At 34.0% G+C, this 13,899-nt stretch overlaps 1 protein-coding gene across 1 annotated transcript in view; it reads right to left on the reverse strand.

Annotated features, from left to right (window-relative positions):
* LOC106640451 (polypeptide N-acetylgalactosaminyltransferase 2-like) overlaps nt 1-13,899 on the reverse strand; it is a 294,122-nt gene that overhangs the window by 131,369 nt on the left and 148,854 nt on the right. The window contains exon 4 of the mRNA XM_089589846.1: nt 10,971-11,069. Within this exon, the coding sequence (XP_089445972.1) occupies nt 10,971-11,069 (99 nt within the window). The remainder of the gene's footprint in view (nt 1-10,970; nt 11,070-13,899) is intronic.

Genomic DNA, 13,899 nt, shown 5'->3' on the forward strand with positions numbered 1-13,899 from the left:
CACTTTAAATTACAATAGCTTGATTGGACGCCAAAATACAATGAGTCGCTTTGGAATTGGCTCATAACCACTCGTAACTAACCAGACACGGGATAATTTGAATTCAATCAAGCTGAAATATCATAAATTCTGAACAGTATATCATCTAAATCCAAAGAGATTTATAGCTACGGAAATGACGGTTCATGGCAACTAATTAGTCTGAATTGATAAAAAGTATAAGGAGTCTTTAGCGCAATAATGATCTTAGACTTTTTTATTAATGGAGGATACTATAAAAACAACAAACCAGGGGGGATGAATGGGTCATGGGACCCACGGTAAGAACGAAGTTCTTTAAACATGACATGAGTGTAAAGCACAATTTCTCAGGTAACAAGGGGGTTGCCAGACCCGTAGAAAAAACGAAGCTCTATAAACGTTAGTACTGCATTCATGTAGTTCACTAAACAAAAACTTGAAAAACGAATAAAAAATAAAAATAAAAAAAATAGTTCAGTACTCACGATGGTTGAACTTCGTGAGTACTGTATTCATGCACGACGTTCTCACGAAGTTCTAGCATCGTGAGTACTGAACTATTTTTTTTATTTTTATTTTTTATTCGTTTTTCAAGTTTTTGTTTAGTGAACTACATAAATGCAGTATTAACGTTTATAGAGCTTCGTTCTTTCTACGGGTCTGGCAACCCCCTTGTTACTTGAGAAATTGTGCTTTACACTCATGTCATGTTTAAAGAACTTCGTTCTTACCGTGGGTCCCATGACCCATTCATCCCCCCTGGTTTGTTGTTTTTTTTTTTTTTTTTTCTTTATTTCTTGTTTTACTTATTTTTTTTTTTCTTGTTTTATTTTTTTTTATATTTCATTTTATTACATTTTTTTCATTTTTTTGTATTTTCTTTATTTAATTTCTTTCTTATTTTCATATTGAATCTTTTTTTTTCATTCCCTTTTTTTTCATATATCATTCTTTTTTTTCATATTTAATTTCATTACTTTTTTTTTCATTCTTTTATATTTCCTTTATTTCTTTTTTTTATATTTTTCTATTTATATTCATTCTTTTGTATTTCCTTTATTTAATTTCTTTTTTCATATTTCATTTCATTATTTTTTAATATATTATTTTATTTGTTCAAATTTCATTTAATTTCATTATTATTTTTTTTCATATTTTATTTTTTTATATTTCGTTTCTTTTTTTTTCATATTTAATTTCATTACTTTTTTTTATTTATAACAGTAATTATTAGCATTACTGTAATGCCAAAAAAACCTCAGGTTTAATGAAAATCGGTCGGTATACTATGCATCAAATGCATAAAATACAAATATTTAATGCGTAATAACGCGCCTTATTATATTTAATTTACATAACTATATTTATGCTAATTAAATTTTTTTTTTTTTTTTTTTTTTTTTCAGATGTATCATTAGGAAAACAAATACATTATTTATTATGAATTAAATGTAGTATCAGTGAATGCATATAAAAATGGAATATTATAGTTACGAACCACACGATAAACCGAGTTTCATTAGTCGGCAGCGCTCGTAGCAGAGCGGGTAAGGTACAGGACTCGACATGCAGAATGTCGAGGGTTCAAATCTCTTTTTTGGAAAATGTTTTTTTTTTTTTTTTTTTTTTTTTTTTTTTTAGAATTGTAAAAGAAAAAAAAATTTAAAGTCCAAGAAAAATTACTGTGGAAAAATAAAATTAAAATTTGTTAAAAAATTAATTGCTTGGGAGTGTGAGGGGGAATGGTGGGTGAAGGTGTGGAGAAGAGTAACACGGCACGGTTGACAGATATACATATATAGTGCGGAGAGGGGAAGTGTGTAAAGAACAGTTGGTGAGGGGGACGGGGTAAGGGGGGAGACTGGAGAGGAAGAGATTTCTGATTCAAAAAAAAAAATCTGTCGGTTTTAAAATTCCAGCCCCCCGAGTAACGCGACATCAAGAACTTCTTTCTAAAAAATTCAAAGTGACATAACAGTTATTGTGGGAAAATAAAATTGTAATTAGTTTGAAAATTAATTGCTTGGGAGTGTGAAAAGGGAATGGTGGGGAAAGGTGTGCAGAAGAGTAACACGGCACGGTTGGCAGATATATATATATAGTGGGGAGAGGGGAAGTGTATGGAGAACAGTAGGTGAGGGGAACGGGGTAGGGGGGGAAACTTGAAAGGAAGAGACTTTGGGTGAAACCACTTTCGTTTCGAAAAAAAAAAAATCTGTCGGTCTTAAAATTCCAGCCCCCCGAGTAACGCGACATAAAGAATTTCGTTCTAAAAATTATTACTACTATTATGTATCAATACATATCATAAACAATACGTTATTAAATAAATTGCAAACTGTTCAAACACCCCTGGTAGAAAATTACTACATAACCTGGCTAAAACTCGCCAACGTACATGCGTAAACGGGCTTATAACATTTTGACGAGTTTCTAGCCAGTTTATGTAGTAACGATTCTACCAGGGACCCGGAATTCAAAGTTATGATGTCCTTTTGTATATTTCATACAAAAGCCTTGCATATTGATACTAGAAAACTGGAAACGGTTTTATGAGATACAATTTCTGAGGTGCAAAGTTATATGAAGTTGATTTTTAAACGTCAAGTTTTTTATATTGCAGTGAGGTTTTATGTACAAAAACTTTTGAAAAAAGTTTAACTTCTTCAACCGATTGATTATACCAAATCTATTCCATTTTCACTTAAAATCACTTAACATAATAAACAAAAAATTGTTCTTGTATTATTTGGTTACTAAGAAGAAATCGATCTTACGAGTTGAAATAAGTTTACTGCCAAATATTATGTATGGTGAATCAAACGATATGCGGTAACTTTATTACATACTTATAACATAACTTGCCTGGGTCTTTTTTTTAATTTTGCATTTAACCTTCAAACCTTCATTACATAAGCAATAAGGAGGTTATTGCAATATTATATGTTAAATTTTGCAAGACATTTTTGATTAGGAACTGTACACAATGAGGCATGAATCATAAGAAGCGTATAAATTATGCATCTTGAAAGTGTCAGAAATGTAAACTGTAAATAAAAAAACTGTTTGATAGTACTTACATGCACTTTTTAAATGTTAATGTATTCTAATTAATCATCTGAATTTGAAAGAGTATATGAAGGTAGAATTATGAAAACAATATGGCCATTTACATCAGAAAGCAAATGTGAACATCATTACAAAATTGACGATAAATATTTTTTAGCTGTCCGTAAAAATGTTAATTTCAAAGGTAATAATTACAACTTCTGCACATACTTAAGTTCAAAGTACTCTTTCACTAAAAAATAAAAAAGTAGAGCCTGGCTACCGCATATCGTTTGATTCATCATTCATGATATTTGGCAGTATACCTATTTCAACTCGTAACATCGATTTCTTCTTATTAGCCTATCAATACAAGAACAATTTTTTATGTTTATATTATCACAAATTTCGGCAGAAGGGATACTTATTTAAAAAACACAATTGTAGTACAACAAATTTGCGGGAGAAGTTAGAACTTTTCCATAGGTTTTTGTACGTATAAAACCCACTATAATATAAAAAAAACGTGAAATTATAAAATCAATTTTATAACTTTGCAAGTCAGAAGTTGTATCTTATAAAACTACTTTCAGTTTTTCAGTATAAATCACTTATACGCAAAGCTATTGTATGAAATAGAAACATAGAATATCATAATTTTGCATCCTGAATGTTTTAACGACTTGAAATCTCAATAATATGTAAAGAAAAGTTCTAAAAATCATTGCAATCGCTAGCCGCGAAAACTATTCAACCGACTTCGCTGGAATTTCGCAAACTGATTTTTCACACTTCTTAGATAGTTTTGTATGGTTTTTATCTTGAAAAAATTGATAAAAACAGCAATTAATAGGCTCTAAGTTTTGAAGAAACATGCTAGCTTTTGACTTTCGTTTAGTAAGATTCACTAGATGGTGTAGAAGTGAAATCGATGCCACCTGCAATCGAAGTAAGTGGGTCTGGTTATAATATCTCCAAATAAATGATCGATTATCATAGCAGTTCACTGGCAGTACATAAAGATCAGAGTCATGCAGCTGGGTAACCCGGCTACCAACGTCACTTTTCTCCAATGGACAAGCGACTTACGTCGAATTCCATCATAAACCGCCAAAGTCATCGAGTGCCACAAAAAAATAGGCGTTCTGAACGCCATTGTCTCCAGCGTTGTATCTGAAGACGTCGAGCCAAAACAGAATCTGCTCCAACACTTTAAGGTTTCGTGGCCATTCTTCCAATTAACCTTCTGCTACCAGAGAACGTTTCGCTACATCAACAAGCCAGGGAAAACAACCCTAAGGAGTACGGGCAGCCACATCCGCTGAAAATTTTATCAGCATCCTCCTTAGTGGCTTGTCCTCATAACATACCTACAGAGAAGGTAGTCTCCAGGCTTACTTCTCGGACCAACAGTGAGCGGTTGGTTATCCAGGGAAAGACCTGAAAAAGAGATATTTTTCGGCAAGCTGCGTACATTCCTCCAGCATGATGTCTGTAGGCAAAGACTCCGAGAATAAAAGTCAAGTAACCCTCAGCTGACTTTCCATCATTGAAAATAATAATAAGGAATGACTAGAAGTATCACCCCAGCTACCAACGACCATGCATTACCCTTTTAACTCCACGCACTCAACCAGGAATCACCAATCCTCTCCAAGGTCTGCACTGGGTGAATATGACAGTGAAAGTATAAAGGAGAAATGAACTTGAGCAAGTGGGATATTGGAAATATGCTTGTACTACGTGACATGCCTATATATACATCACACTGAGAAGAAAAGTAGTACAGGCCTTATGGAAGACATTAGGTTTTTATTTTTTTTCGTGGTAGAAACAGTGTTCAACACATACAGTTATTCAAATTTATATTTTTAACATTACCAGAGGTAAGTTAATATTTCTTTTATCAAAGAAAATTGCTTATTAAGGCCAAAAATTTCTTTTTCAAAGTACGAAGTACAGTTTAACCTATCATCAAGCTACTCGTTTACCTCTGAGCAGGCGCAACAGCGACAGCAGCAGCAGCAGAAACGAGTAGCTCAATGTAGGGTTAACTATACTTCGTACCTTCAAAAAGCTGTTTAAGGCCTTAATAAACAATTTTATCGTATGAAAAACATAACAACCTAACTCTACTAAAAATATGTAATCCAATAACTTTTTGTATTCAACACTTTTTTCACCACGAAAAACAATAAAAACCTAATGTCTTCCATAAAGCCTGTACTACTTTTCCTCTCAGTGATATACATATATATATATCACCATGTCACGTGGTACAGGAATATTCTCAATAGTTCTCAACAGGCAAGCGTCATGAACCAATCTTTCCACCTCTGATTACCAAAATGACTGAGCTCTGAAAAAATAAGGTGCTTTGGACACCAACTTATCCGGTGGAACCCCAGAAGACATTGGGAAAAAGCACTAAAGAAGACCACCCTAAAGTATCCAGGCAGTCACGTTTGTTGAAAACTTCAGTCAAAAAAGAGTTTAGCAAACTGATCCTTGCTTAGGGTAATCAAATGTCAAACTACCTTACCAACAAATATAATACAATTAATAAAAAAGAGAAAATATAGCCCTCAGAGGTCATAAAAATTATAACAATGCCTGCAATCACAAAAGGGCGTATTAAAAGGAAAACTTTAAATGCTTCAAATGTACACAATTTTAGAAATTTATAAACTGACGCAGAAAATTTATCAAGATTAAATCAGCATCGTCAAAATTGACGAATTAGCTTCCTATTATAACCATGACAGTAATCAGTTGAATCCTTCAGCTTTTTAAGCACGTAGAATAATATGTATTTGTATTTATTGTGGCGATCAATAATAAAGAGATAAGGCTTCAGGACTTTGTAGCTCTGGTAATGAAGTTTTTAAATTGCAAAAAAAATTTTTTAATAATATATATATTTTTTGTCAGTTTTCAATCTTTACTATTTTGACAAATAGCTCTTGACATGTATTATAACGTTAGAAAGTGCAAATCAATGGCCTTTCAGGCCCAACAACTATTTTCTTACTAATATATAAAGCAGAAGCGCTAAAACCGTTGTAATCGCTAACCGCGAAAACTACTGAACCGATTTTGTTGAAATTTTGCACACTGATTCATGATACTTCATAGATGGTTTTAGTATAGTTTTTATCTTAAAAAATGTAATAACAATAGCAATAAATGAGCTCAAAGTTTTGCAAACATATGCCAGCTTTTCACTTTAGTTCAGTAAAATCCACTAGGTGGCGTGGACATAAAATCAAAGCTACCTGCAACATTAGTAAATAAGTGTGGTTATGAAACGCTGGAGCGTCTCCATAGTGTTCAAGTCGAGTTTCGGCAATTCAGCGAGCTGTACAGAGAATGCTGATAATAGTCTTGCAGCTGGGTATCCCGGTTACGGACGACACTCTTCTCTAAGAAGAAGGAACCTACGTGTCCATTCACCCTGAATCTCGACGAGTGCGATCAAAAAAAAAAAAAATTAATTACAACCGATGCCGTCTCTGCCACAATACCAGGAGACATATCTAGCCAGAGCACAATCTGCTCCAACTCATCAGAGTTGTGAGGGAGTTCCACCATCCCACCTGGTGCAGTTAGACAATTTGTGGCTTCAAATGTAAGCAAGGGAAGAAAACAGCTCTGAGCTCTGAGGGGCATGGGCAGCCACAACGGCTACCTTCTTGATCGTCGCGTCCCCAATGCGCTTACCCACATGTTCCCGTCTAAGGATGAGCGGTTGGTTATCCGGGGAACGACCCGAGACGACATATTCTTTGGTCAGCAGCGTACCTCCCTCCATCACAGTCTCCGTATATTGAGACTCCCAGGGTAAGAATCAAGCAACCGTAGCCAGCTCTTCATCATCAGGAATAAGAATAGCCTGGAAGTTTCACCACTGGCGCTTTTAAGGGCCATTAAAAGTATTTACGTTCCCTACTTAACCATCAATTTCATTGGTTCTTTTTAGGATCCAAATAAGTGTAAACTACCTTGCCAACAAATACATTTTTATTACCATTTCTGGAAGCGATTCGTCGACTAAAAGACTATATTAACTAAAGACGGGCACTATTAAACCAAGTCAGCCATTCACTAGCAGACGTCACTTGTGGAGTTGTTCTTCGCAAGGCTGGAAAACCCGGTGACCAACGACCCTATATTACCCTCTCGACTCTAAGCATTCAACCAGGAATCACTGATCCTCTCAAAAGTCTGCGTTGGGCAAACCTATAACAGCTACGTAGGAAAAAAAACTTGAGCCAACGGGACAGCCTCCACTGGACAAGTATCACTAACCAATCTTCCCATCTAAGATCATCAAAACAACTGAATCTACAAAGAAAAAAGGTGCTTTAGACACCAACGTCTTCGACGTTATACCGGGAGACGTTGGGAGAGAGCACTACAACTAGCTCCAAAGCTTCGGACTTTGTAATTTTTCTCCCAATCAGTCTGGGTCTTCAACAGTAAGCCAGAGAAGATCACCCTGAGGTATCCAGGTCACAATTGCTGTTAACTGCAGTCAAAAAAGAGTTAACTTAAAAAGCTCACCGGTCTTCTTTAGGGCCATCGGACGTCGAACTACCTTGCCAACAAATATATTAGAACTTAACAAAGTTGACAGAAAACACACTTTAGGGGTCACAAAAATTTTAAGCATGCCAAAAGTCGCAAGAGGGTGAATCGGAAGAAAAACTTCAAGTGTATCTAATAAATACAATTTTACTTAGGCGTCAAGAAACTGACGCAGAAAATTTATCGAGATTGAAACAGCAGCGTCAAAATTGGAAACTAAAGAGTCCATTACGTGAGAGATCAGCTTTTCATTGTACCCTCACAGCAATCTCTGAAATCTTTAAAGATCCTACTTCAGATTTTTTAATGAGTAGAAAATGTATTTGTGTTTTTGTAGCAATAAAAATGTAGGGTTTAAGGTCCAGGACTTTGTTGCCCTGGTAATAAAGTTGTGAGATATGAGAAAAAAAATTTTTTTTTAATATAAATTTTTTGGGGGTTTAAAATTATAACAGCTTTTAAAAATAGTCGTTTTCGTAAATTACACGGGAAAAACTGTAAATCAACGGCTTTTTATGGCCACCGATTATTTTATGGTATAAAAAACGCACGGTACTTTTCAGCATAATAATTTTTTTGAATTCTTACACCTCATTATTTAACCAAATAAACTATATGGATTCCGAAAAAATATGTTTTTAATAAGAAGATTTTTGCTCTGAGATGTATTAGGAATATGTGTAAAATTTCTAACTGAAAATGTTTCACATTACATGTCAACACACTACGGTGTTTTATTTAGTAAGTCTCGGGCGAAGCCGAGACGGGGGGCTGCTAGTACGTCATAAGAAACAAACGGTACTTTTCAGCATCATAATATTTAAAAAATCTTACTTATAGCTCATTATTCAACTAAAACTTGAGGGATCCCAAACAAAAATTTTTTTAATTAGAATGACGTGTTCACGTACTACGGTGATCCACTCGGTAAATCGGGTGAAGCTGGATGTGGGACCGCTTGTTTATTTAATAATGTATTTTATGTTACAATATGTTATAATACATAAGGATAGTGATATTTTTTTTTTAAAGATAACACAAGGAAAAGCACATAATTGTGAAAATTATTAGTTACCTTTTTTTCCTGTAAGCTTGTCTAACCTTCCATTTTTGTTGAAAGATAAATTTTACTGGGATATTATAACTTTTTAGAGAATACCATTTTGGGTTTTTTTTTTAAATTTGTTTAGCTGATTTAATTAATTACATGGGTTAAGATTTGCACAAATACGTAAAAGGTGAAAATGTTGCTAATGCCAATCCCATTTTTTACTGTGCTATAAAGGCACAATGTTCAAATGAAGTAAAATTAGTGTGTTTGACGTTTAAAATCCACTGACTTGTATGAACTACCTCACGAGTTGAGAGTAAAAATAGAAAATAATGGATTGAAAAAAACTTTAAATTATTATTACTCATAATAAAAATTGAATCACTATATTTTTAACGTAATGAGTAGATTGATTATTTTGTAACGAAGCTCATTCAAACAACCTAATGTATTTTTCATTTAACTGTTTTTATCATCTCTCTCTTTTTATAAATTAGCAAAGTCCAAATATTTCAAGAGACATTTATTTAACAACCTCACTTTGCCTAACTTATACAGTCAATTATTACTTATTGCTTACAAAAATCATCGAAGCGATGTGCGCGTTACTTGTATTTTTATTCACCAATTCTTCAATTTACCGCAACCAAAATTATTAATTACTTATGTATGATTAATTATACCACAGGTTATCGATTTAGCTTGGGTATACAGGTTGTTATCAAAGGAGGTCCAAAAACTACTTGTTACCTACCTTATCAATTAGATTATATATTCATAATAGCTTGTATTAATGCCTATTTTATTTAACATCATGTAAATTACTTTAATTCATTCATTTTCTAACTTATAGTATACGGTAAAAAAACGCAAAATAATTTCATACTTAAACTGTCTGATTCTCTTTTCTTGTTTTTGTCTACCAAAGCTGCAAATTATGTCACCAAATGTAGGCTCAATTAATTATTGGATAAGATAAAATTAGGTCGCAGCAGTACTTGTTTTTCTCATAAAATAGCTATTGATAATATAGCTGACTAATTAAAAGTACGTAATTATTGATGTAGAGAATTTGAATTATCTACAAATTACCCATAATTACTCATTTATAATCTATACTTATTTAAAAAACAGTGAAGTTGTGTCACATGTGACACACCGCAGAAGTGAGAATTTGGAAAATAATTGAAATACGTTTGAGTTGACAGAAGGACGAGATTTTGTGAATGAAATAATGAGAAGTTGAAATTTATAGATACTTAAATAATATAATAAACATGTTAAATGATATGTGCTTCAGATACTTGTACTGTGGCCATAAAGGTCCAGTATTGTGCCTAATAAGTGCACTGACATAATGCTTATTAAAAAAAAAGTTTTTTACTTGGAGTATAAATCCGCTAGTAGCGCTGCCTGCTGGATGAAAAACGTCCTTGACATGGATGCAGAGGTAGCGTTTAAATATATATACTACGTAAGACTCTTTTTTAAATGAAATTCTATTATAAAAAGTAGATAGCGATTTGTATAGAATCTAAAGCTTGATTATATCAAATTAAACCTATGATTTTACAAAATGTGCTGAAGTAAATAGTAAGATTTAAGCGTTAAGTTGATGGAGAAATGGTATACTGAAGCTGTCCATAGACGCCACTGAAGTTTTAGTTGTCTTCATGCGCATAGTTAAAGTATCGAGTTGTCTTCCGCTAATACTGGAGCATCTCGTATGTATGTGTGTGTGTGCAAATACTTTTAATACCTCTTATATTTTCAGTTTTTTACACTTTTTTAATATTTTTTTTGTCTTGTTTTAGTTGTGTAAATAGTTTCAATACGTTTTACTTTTTCAATTATTTTTACGCCGTTTAATATTACTTTTTCCGTTCGTGGAGGACTTCTAATATATTTAAGATAGTTTTATGGCATCATTATTTTTGGAAAATATTGTTATAAATGTCCTCTCTATCACAACTTTTTATTCTAATTTTTAAAATGTGCAAAACTAATGAACCATACCTTTTTATTCTTATTTATTTTTTAGTTTTAATTTATCGTTAACTGTTCAATGAAATGGCTCAGATGCCAACTATTTATCCTACTAGGGGCAAAGTAAACAAAGGGAAAAAGTATCCAAAGTAAGGAAAAGCTTTTTTACTCTGATCTATGAGTAAGTGATCACAACTACATCGAGTTTCATGTAATCGAATGATACCAAAGGTAATTAACAACTTTATTTTTAGATTAAAATTTGATTTAACATTACCTCACAATTGTTCTCAGAAGAGTTGATCGAGCTTCATTGTGAAAAGTAATGATCACAGAAGTTGGTGGCAGATCATCCCTCCACCGTTTTAATCGACACCTGAAACATAAAACATCATATATTTTGCACTTGATACATGAGAGGTAAACATTATTTCAAATATAATTGTAATATTTGTGTGGAGTACTGTATTATATGATATGGTAAATGTTGGTTGGTTGCTAATAAAAGATGATTAAATTTACTAACTTGTAAGCGCAGAAGAAACCATAAGGGAAGTGAGTGCAGTCGACTCTGTGTATTCGTGACAGCAGTTTACATTTTATTTATATACTTATTAAAATTACAGGTTTAGGCACCTCAACAAGTTTAGCACCACCAACATAATTTCTCTGCAAGACATGGTGCCGTCTGCTCACATAGTCGCTCTATCTATCTCACTCCCTCCCCCAATCCACTGCTCTACAACTTAAAACTTAACCTGTAACAGTGTAGTAACAACTTTCAAGCAGAGTACAAATTGTCAATAATTTCGTAAACTGAATAATTGATTACTTTTGAGAATCACGATTGCCTAATCTTGGCTTGATTAACAGTGTAAATGTAACTAATAGGTTTTTTTACGTTCAGTAAGCACACAGTGTGAGGTTAGATCGTGCAAATTATATGTGTGTTGCGTATGTATTCACTACTGAGGTATTACGCTATTGTTACCGAGTTTATCATCTAATCACCAGTAAGGTCAGTAGAAGCTGGTGAACTAAAATTGGTAAGAACTACTTAGTTTACTCGCAGAATTGCTAAAATTTTTACCAGGGACACGAGTAAAACCTTACCCATAATAATTATTTGGAGCCAAACTGAGTTAATGTGGCAATTTTAACAACTTTTTTGCAGTTTGTCACGCTATTGAGAGAAAAAATTAAATAAAATAAGAACACTTCTGTTTTACAAGGAGGGTCAAGGGACAAGGCAAGAGGGCCTTGCTACTAGTCAAATCCTCAAAACTTTGTAACGTAAGATTATACATGTATCTACTGATGAGGTGCTATCGTACGGTGTATAAAAAGTAATTTTTTCATAACAAAGGAAGAAAAAAAAATTACTTGTCTTATGACTTGTAAATACTCAGACTGATTTTAATTTTCGACAGTTGTATACGTGTTGACTTAAAAATTGCTACTAAATTATTAGCACAAAGCCATTTCTTTTTTTTCTATAACTCTTATTTTTTATCGAGCCAACCTATTTTACAAGTTATTTTCAATTTTAAATCTTAAAAATAACTAATTTTTAACTACTTCTTTATTGCATTTTCTACACAATAACTAAGTTTTTGTTCTGAAAATTTTTTGATTATAGGACATCCAAAACCCAAATTGATAAAATCTAAATAAAAAAAAAAATATAAATTATAATTTCATCATGTAGTAGTCATGCCCAGAATACATAGATAATGTGCTACTTTTACCAAAATACACTAATAAAATCTTACTAATATATAAAGCAAATTCGCTAAGACCGTTGTAATCGCTAACCGCGAAAACTACTGAACCGATTTTGCTAAAATTTTGCACACTGATTCATGATACTTCCTAGATGGTTTTAGTATAGTTTTTATCTTAAAAAATTAAATAATTATAGCAATAAATGAGCTCAAAGTTTTGCAAAAATACACCAGCTTTTCACTTTAGTTCAGTAAAATCCGCTAGGTGGCGTCGACATAAAATCAAGGCTACCTGCAACAGAATTAAATAAGTGTGGTTAAAATAGGCCAGAGCATCTTGGTAACTGATGCAATCGTGCTTCGGCAGTTAAACGAGCTGCATAGACAATGGAGATTATAGTCCTGCAGCTGGATATCCCGGTTACGGACGACACTCTTCTCTAAGGGGAAAGGGACCTACGTTTCCATTCACCCTAAATCTCGACGAGTGCGATCGAAAATAAAGTCATTCCAACCGATGACGTCTCCGGCACAATACCAGAAGACATATCTAGCCAGAGCACAATCTGCACCAACTCTTGAGAGTTGTGTGGCAGTCCCACCATCCCGCCTGGTATAGTCAGAGAATTTTTTGCTACAAATGTGAGCCAGGGAAAACAGCTCTGAGAAGCACGGGCAGTCACAATGGCTACCTTCTTAGTCATCGCATCCCCAACGCGCTTACCCACATGTTCCCGTCTAACGATGAGCAGTTGGTTATCCGGGGAACAACCCGAAGACGAAATATGCTTGAACAGCAGCGTATCTACCTCCATCACAGCCTCCGTACATAGAGACTCCCAGCGTAAGAATCAAGCTACCCGTAGCCAGCTCTTCATCATCAGGAATAATAATAAAGAATAGCCTGGAAGTTTCACCACTGGCGCTTTTTAGGGCCATTATAAGTATTTACTTTCCCTACTTAACCATCAATTTCACCGGTTCTTTTTAGGGGACACCTAAGTGTAAACTACCTTGCCAACAAATACATTTTTATTACGATTTCCGGAAGCGATTGGTCGACTAAAAGACTATATTAACTAAAGACGGGCACTATTAAACCAAGTCAGCTATTCACTGGCAGACGTCACCTGCGGAGTTGTTCGTCGCAAGGCTGGAAAACCCGGTGACCGACAACCCTATATTACCCTCTTGACTCTAAGCATTCAACCAGGAAAACCTGATCCTCTCCAAGGTTTGCGCTGGGCAAACCTATAACAGCTGTGAAAGAAAAAAAAATTAAGCCAACGGGACAGCCTTCACTGGACAAGTATCACTAACCAATATCCCCATCTAAGATCACCAAAACAACTGAATCTGCAAATAAAAAAGGTGCTTTAGACACCAACGTCTTCAACGTTATACCGGGAAACGTTGGAAATGAGCACTACAACTAGCCCCAAAGCTTCGGACTTTGTAATTTTTCTCCGGATCAGTCTGGGT

Source organism: Copidosoma floridanum, unplaced genomic scaffold (genome assembly GCF_036245765.1).
Source record: "Copidosoma floridanum isolate Cflo_tuat_1 unplaced genomic scaffold, Cflo_Japanese_pri ptg000001l, whole genome shotgun sequence".
NCBI classification, from domain to species: Eukaryota; Metazoa; Arthropoda; class Insecta; order Hymenoptera; family Encyrtidae; genus Copidosoma; species Copidosoma floridanum.